Genomic DNA, 8,175 nt, shown 5'->3' on the forward strand with positions numbered 1-8,175 from the left:
AGTCACGGAAACTGATAAACTCCCTATATCATGGCAACTGGGTAAAGAATAAAACAAAAAGAGAAATTAATGAAAATGAAGGCACAACATACCCAAAGCTATGAAACAGAACGAAAGCAATGCTACAGGGAAAATTCATAGCACTAAGCACCCTCATAAAGAAATTATATTGATTTACATTCAGAATTTTAGATTCACCAAGAAACATGTTTTCTTCAAAGATGTCAAATACAAGTAGGCAAAGCACTATGAATGTAACATTTATGTAATTCCTGACTGTTTCATGATTGCTCTTGCTATATGTAGGTTACTGTATATATGTGTAATAATATAAATGTATATGTTTTCTCAAAAAGGCTGAAAGAAAGAAATTGGGAAGATCCCATACTAGCAACTTAAAAGCACACCTTAAAGCACTAGAAGAAAAAAGAAGCAAACACACCAAGAGGAATAGATGACAAGAAATCATCAAATTCAGGGCTCAAATCAATAAATTAGAACCAAAAAGAACAATGCAAAGAATCAATAAAATCAGGAACTGGCTCATTGAGAAAAATCAACAAGATACACAAATCCTTGGCCATACTAACTAAAAGGCAGAGGGCGAGTATCCAAATTAACAAAATCAGAAATGAAAAGGGGGACATAACAACAGACTCAGAGGAAATTTTAGAAAATCCAAACATGCATTCCACAAAATTGGAAAATATAAAGGAAATGGAATATTTTCATGATAAATTTCACTTACCAAAGTTAAATCAAGATCAGCACACAGTTTAAACAATCCTATAACCCCTAAGGAAATAGAAACAGTCATCAAAAGTCTCCCAACAAAAAAAGCCTAGGGCCAGATAAGTTTTAGGACAGAATTCTACCAGACATTCAAAGAAGAGCTAATACCAATACTCCTCGAACTATTCCATAAGGAACATTGCCAAACACATTCTACGAAGCCAGTCACCATGATAGCTAAACCACACAAAGACTCAACAAAGAAAGAGAATTTCAACCAACTTCCCTTATGAATATTGATTAAAAAAATAATGAAATACTTGCAAACTGAACCCAAGAACACATCAAATGTATTTCATCGTGATCAAGGAGGCCTCAGATGCAAGGATGGTTAAACACACATGAAAAACCATCAATGCAACCCACCATATAAACAAACTGAAAGAAAAAAAATCACATAATCATTTTATGAGATTTTTGACGAAATCCAATACTCCTTCATTATGAAAGCCTTGGAGAGATCAGGGCTATAAGGCCCATTATGAAGGCAAGCAGATGGCCGACATCAAATTAATGGAAAGAAACTCAAAGCAATCCCACTAAAATCAGGGACCAGACATGTCTCTTTAATATAGTACCTAAAGTTCTAGCTGGAGCAATAAAGCAACCTGAGTCGATCAAAGGTTTGCAAATTGTAAAGGAAACTATCGGGACTGGCAGATGTTATGATAGTATACATTAGGGACCCCCAAAATTCCACCAGAGAACTCCTACAGCTGATAAACACCTTCAACAAAGTGGATGGACACAAAATTGATTCAAAGAAGTCAGTAGTCCTCCTGTATACAAAAGACAGAGGGGCTCAGAAAGAAATAAGGGAAGCCACACCCTTCATACAACAGCCACAAATAGTGTAAAGTATCTTGGTGTAACTCTGACCAAGTAAGTCAAAGATCTGTATGACAAAAACTTCAAGTTTCTGGAGAAAGTGAGAAAGATATCAGAATATGGAAGGATCTCCCATGGGAAGATGCTCAAATATCACTCAGAAAGGGAAACAGAAAAGGCAGAAGAGAAGGTTGACTAGAGGGAACCAGGTAGCAGAGGGGGAGCGTAGAGAAAGGAGGGTGGAGATGTGACCTGGGGAGAGTGGAGTCAGGAGGACAGAGGCCTCCAGGGAAAAGAGAAACTGTGGGCAGGGGCATCTCTGTGACAAGATGGAGACCTAAGTCAGGGTAGGCTCCTGGGAAGATATGAGGGAACGCTAGCAGAGACTCCTAGTAGGAGGTCCCATAGTGACTGAAGAGGACACCCTCTAACTAGACAAGACTCCTGGTAGAGGGAGGGAAACACCAACTCGCCCATAAAATCTTTGGCCTGAAATTGACCCTGCTTACAAGATGTGCAGGAAGAAAGATGGAGCAGAGATTGAGGGACTGTCCAACCAATGCCGAGACCAATCCAAGACCCCACCACCCCATGGGAGAGAGCCAACCCCTGACAGTATTAATGGTACTCTGTTATGCTTACAAAAACGAACCTAGCAGAGTTGTCCTCTGAGAGTCTCCACCTAGCAGCAGTTTGCAAAGATGTTGAGACTCACAGCCAAACACTGGGCAAAGCATAGGGAGTCGTGTGGAAAAGTGATGGGAAGGAAAACAGGACCTGGAGGTGACGGGAGCTCCACAAGAAGACCAATACAACCAACTGATCACGGCTCAGAGGGGCTTGCTGAGACTCATGCACCAACCAAGGACCATGTATGACCTGGACCTAGGCTCACTACAGAGATACCATCAATGGGCAGCTCAGGCTTCATGTGGGTCCTCTAGTAAGGGGAGCAGGGGCTGTCTCTGACATGGACTCTGATGCCAGCTTTTTGATCACTTCCGCCATGATGGGACTGCCTTGCCAGGCCATAGAGAAAGAGGACAGGCAACATCCTGATGGGACTTGATGAGCTGTGGTGCATGGGAAGGGAGTTCTCCTTTTCTGAGGAATAGAGGAGGCCGTAGGGGGAGAGGCAGGGAGGGTTGGACCAGGAGGAAAGGAAGGACAGGGCTATGACAAGGATATATAGTGAATAAAAATAAATAAATAAATTTTAAAAAGAGAAACAGTGTATGATTTGTATTATACACCTAAATAGCTTGTTTTGCACTAATTGCACAAGCCTATCACCATTTTCATGTGTATGTATGTCTGTGAGAAAGAGAATGTCTTCCATTCTTGTACAGGTGACTCACCAGAGAAGAGGATGTAGGATTCCTTCCATCTGGAGTAGCAGATGGTTATGAACCTCCCGACTTGAGTTGGGTATTGGTATCTGAACCCAATTCCAAAAAGGTCAACCCCCACCACCACCACCAAAAGAATATTTTCTGAGTGACCTGTACAGTGCACAGTACTTTTTATCCATAAACAAAGTCTTTCAGATTAACAACAAAAACCGGGCGTGGTGGCACACACCTTTAATCCCAGCACTCAGGAGGCAGAGGCAGGCGGATCTCTGAGTTCAAATCCAGGATTGCTAAGGTTACACAGAGAAACCCTATCTCAGAAAACAAAACAAGCAAACAAACAAAAAAATATTTAGAAATTTTCATCAATAGGAACCCAAGGTCATTGCCCTGGGGAGTAACAGACCAGGTCCAAGGAGACAGGAGTCGAAACAATTTGTCTCAGACACATCTTTCTGAAAGGCTGAAGATGCAGCTGTTCTGGAAGCACTATGACTCCCTAAGGAGAAATCACTGCCCACACAAGAAGAGCCATCTGTAGACATTATTTTGCATTCCACATACGCTGTCAGCCTTTAGTCTCTTTTAGGGTCAAGCCACAGGTTATGGTTTGAAACACTTAAATAGGAACTGGACACTGCAAGTCTAGCCACTTAGACCGATAGGAGATTTACACAGCAAACTATTCCCAGAATTTTTTTTTTCCGAGACAGGGTTTCTCTGTGTAGCCTAGGATGTCCTAGACTCGCTTTGTAGGCCAGGCTGGCCTCGGACTCACTGCGATCTGCCTGCTCCTGCCTCCCGAGTGTTGGGATTAAAGGCATGTGCCACCATGCCCGGTGAATTATTTCTTTCTTTTAATATTTATTAATTACTATTACATATACAAGTGCTCTGCCTGCATGTACACCTTCACACCAGAAGAGGCCATCAGATCACATTATAGATGGCTATGAGGCACCATGTGGTTGTTGGGAATTAAACTCAGGACCCCTGAAAGAGCAATCAGTGCTCATACCCTCTGAGCCATCTCTCCAGGCCTCAGCGGTGAATTATTTCTTCAGTACCTCAGCGCTCTGAGAACAGCAGGTCACTCTTCAGTGACATGGTCCTGACTTGAAGGTGTCAGAAGATGAGACGATGGGAAAGTAGCAGGTAGAAAGTAGAAAAGCCAGGGCGGGAGGTCTTCCACAGCTACGTCTTATGCCAACTAAGCCTCTGAACAATAGCATCTTGTATAGGACTTACAGGGAAAACAATGGAGAAAATGGGAGACTTCTATGACACCAGCAGAAACCACTACACAATGGGACTAACTCAGGAGTTTAATAAAACAATGCTGTGCAGGGGAACACAGGGTATCTAAAAACATTACTGACCAAGCCACAGTGGACTTGGGACGGATACCACAGCCCCATGTGAGAGAATGAGTTGGGTTCTCAGGAGCTGAAGCAACCCCTCCCCAAAGGCCCTCGCTCTAGACCATTCCCAGCCTCTCCCAAGCATGCTCCTGGGGTGGAGAAGGAGCTCTGTCATTCTCCATACAGGAGGGCCTCATAGAAAGCCCTGCTTCATCAGGCCAGCCCTCAACACAACAGTCTTTTTCCTTGTCAGAGAGTTGTTGCCTGGTGTAGTCTTGCCTATGTGGCAAAACTATGCTTTTCTCAAGAAGAAAGCTGGAGCTTCAAGGAACACCAGGCCTTGATGTTGGTTGTGAACCCGTCATGCCCCACTGAGCAGCTTGTTAGAAGCTTGGAGTGTGGTGTGTGTGTGTGTGTGTGTGTGTGTGTGTGTGTGTGTGTGTGTGTGTGAGAAATGGGGATGGAAGTAGTGGCTGGTTGTACATATGTGCTGTCTCCTTTATCATATTTTGGAGCCAGATTTCTGGACAATTATGGTGGGCAAACGTGTAGCACACACCTCTAAGAGGCCTGGTTAGCACACTGTTCACCTGTGGGGTGTTTGAGAGGCGGTCCTCCTCAGCTAAATTCGGCTTGGTGCCTCTTACTATAATCTAAACATTGGCCAATCCTTTATACCATCAGTTCTACCTTTCTACATCACAGTTTAATATTGGAGCCCCACCCAACACATGAGATGCCTTTTACAACCTCCACAAAATGAATTTTACCCCGAAATGTTAAATGCTAAGGGCAGAACTTGTAGAAGACGCTAGAAAAACTGGGACTCTCCCAGTTTGACATCCTGCCAAGGATGTTCTTACACACAAGCCCCTGCTCGAAATGGTTTGCCCAGATGCAGCCCCCATTGTGAAGTTAATCAGAGGCCACAACTGGGTCCAGAGAGTGACTACAACCACAGCGGACCTTACACGTGGTCACACCTGGCCGCCACTTACCATCCAGCCCCAGAGAGGACTTACCACACCAGTGCCGCAGCCGCCTGCTCCTCCCCATTGCGGGCCTTGACCCTGTCTCACCATCTCCTGACTTCGGAGCTTGCCTGAGCTCCCGTCACAGCATCCAGCAGCAGCAGCGCTCAGAGCACAGGACACGGAAAGATCCAAACCACATCAGCCAAATCCGGGAACCTAAAGCATGGCTTCCGGAAGAACCCTCCTCCTCTTCTGACTGGCAGGTCCACTTGAAAGCCCTGATTGGCCAGTGAGTCTTTAGTCAGGTGAACACCTCCCTTAAGGTTAGAATGTCCAAAAGAGACACAGCATAGTGTTTCCTGGACCAGGGTCCAGGGCCAGGTTTTTTCCAGAACTGCAGAGATTTGCATCTCAGTAGCACTCGTGCCTGTCCTCCGCTAGCCTACCCGCCTGATCTCCCATCCAGCCCCCGGGAGGACCGAGCTCTCCAGCTCCCGGGGCTCAGCCGACAGCTCCTCCCTTTGTGTGCAGTGCTCCTGCGCTCACCACGTGGAAAAGCTTGCCTGAGCACCTCACACAGCACCCAGCAGCAGCGCTCAGAGCTCATCGCACAGAACCAAGCATTTCAGCCTGCTCAGCTACAGAGCTGATCCTGGAACACGGCAGCGGGGGAAGAACCCGCCTCGTCGTCTGACCGGCAGGTCGGCCTGGAGGCCATGATTGCCCACTGAGTCTTAGGCGACAAGAGCACATTGCTTAGAGTTAACTGAGGGGGAAGCAGCAAAGTGGCTGCTGGCCCAAGTTTTCAATCCCGGGGCCAGACGTTTTGCAAATATGCAGAGACGTGCATTTCAGTAGCACTTGTGCGGGTCCTCCAATCGCTTATCCATCTGTCTTCCTCCCTAGCCCCGGGAAGAGCCCAACATGCTGGTTCCTGTTGCTCATCCTCCTGTCCCCCCTCCCCCCCTTTATGGGCCCACACTGTGCTCACCTGGCAGTTATTTTGGACCTTGCCTGATAAGAGCTTCCCTCAGGGCTCCAGAAATCAAGGCGGATAACACGCAGAGCCCGTGGCTCAACTTGTAGTGGCGTTATCAATCTGCCCCCACAACGTAAAAGGGTGCCCGGAATATTCACAACTAAAAAGGGATTTTTTAGGAAACAAGATCATCGTTTTGTGGCTTCATGCTGAGCTCAGGTAAACGGCAGCTACTTTTCACCTGGTAGGTAGGAGAGAACCCTGAGAGAAAAGCAGGAAACTGATGACAAAACACTGTGGAGCGCTGTTGTTAGCTGGCACATCTGCCTCAGTGGGAAAGTGGGAAACGAAAGAAACAGCTGCCTTAGTCAAGGTCTTTAGATAAACAGAACGGATTGAATGAGTTTCTATATATGTAGAAAGCGGACTTATTAGAATGTCACAGGCTGCGGTCCAAGTACTCAAACAATGGCTGACTACAATTGGAAAGTTAAAAGAATCCGGTAGTGGTTCAGTCCACTTAGGTTGTTAGGGGCACAAAGGTTCTCACACCCACAGATCACTAGGGAAAATCAAGACTGTTAAATACACAGGAGCCTCTTCTCGATGAAGGATATAAACCCCCTGCAGTCAACACAAACGGCTGGTTGTGCGGGCCTCATCTTTGTTCTGCTTGAGCTAAATTGTGGAGCCACGTGGTGCTGCTTTAGAGAAGAGATGGTGTTAGACTCCGATCGCCCGAGTCTATCCCCGGGAGCCCGAATGAGAGCCAGAGTCCAGAGTCGATGCAAAAGCAAAGGAATTTTATTGAGCCGATGCGGGGGTCCACCAAGCTCAGAAGACTTGGAAGACCCCGTTCTGCCAAAGTCGGGGATGAATAGACCGTGTACAGAAGCGGAAGTTAACTGCAAAGGTTAATTAACGAGTGATAGGCTAACAATGGGTGACTGACGTAGTAAATTCTAAGCAGGGCGAGGTAGGGGCAGTAAATTTTGAGTGGGTGTGGGGTGAGGTAGGGTGTTGGGGACAGGCCATATGGCCAATGTTCAGCCATCTTGTTAGAGCCTAGGTTCCTGTTTCTCCAGCAGTCTCATTTACCAGAAACCAGCTGACACTGTCGTGGTTTGGCAGTTAGACTAAAGGTAGGATTTAGACGGAGCCGCCCTGTTGTAGTTTAACAGTTAGATTAGATAAAGATAGCAAAATAGTCAGTGTGACAGAACGTTGTGACCTGCTTGGAGTTCCTCGCATCTTGAGATAGCCTGCAGCTGGGTTGCCATAGCAATATGCTTCCCTGCCCCCTGCCTTATAAAACCTTCTACTTGAAAAATAAAATTTGAGAGCTTGATCAAAGACTTGCTCTCCTTCTTGTGCCTTGTGTTCTGTCGCTATGCAGGAGAATTCTCCTCCTGAGCATTAGTCGAACCCCGGCAGGCCGGGGCAGTAGGGGCAGTAAATTCTAAGTGGGGTGAGGTAGGGGTAGTAAATTCTGAGGGCAGAGAGAATTTTTAACTTGTCCTTCCCAGTTTATCTCACATTGCTCAGCTAACATCCTGATGGCTATTTCCAAACCACCTGGAATCTTACACTAGCTGAGGGGATGGTACATGATCTAGGAGTGTTATCCCTCTGGCTGCACAAACAAGGCTCCGGGGATGTGATGGGCTGTGTGCTACGGCAGGGCTCATAATGCCCTGCATCCTCTGGTCTCATGATCAAGATTATGTATGTTACAATGTGTTTGTGTGCTAGTTGCCATGTGTTCACATACATCCTGCTTTCTGGAACCACTTTGTACTCAGTGAAGTGGGTACGTTATCCCAGGGTTTGAACTAGGTGGTTGACCAATCTCCTAAATTGATGTTTCTGCAGTCACTGTTTATACCCAC

At 46.1% G+C, this 8,175-nt stretch overlaps 1 protein-coding gene across 2 annotated transcripts in view; it reads right to left on the reverse strand.

The window, feature by feature from the left end:
• LOC311585621 (uncharacterized protein) overlaps positions 1-5,569 on the reverse strand; it is a 37,548-nt gene extending 31,979 nt beyond the window's left edge. For both annotated transcript variants that reach the window (XR_014775278.1, XM_084761048.1), the window contains exon 1: positions 5,332-5,569. Coding sequence is in view for 1 of the 2 variants with exons in the window: in XM_084761048.1 (XP_084617174.1) it covers positions 5,332-5,415 (84 nt within the window). In the remaining variant the exon portion in view is untranslated. The remainder of the gene's footprint in view (positions 1-5,331) is intronic.
• Between the last annotated feature and the right edge of the window lie 2,606 nt (positions 5,570-8,175).

This window comes from Acomys minous, assembly GCF_964271855.1.
Source record: "Acomys minous genome assembly, chromosome: 16".
Taxonomy (NCBI): domain Eukaryota; kingdom Metazoa; phylum Chordata; class Mammalia; order Rodentia; family Muridae; genus Acomys; species Acomys minous.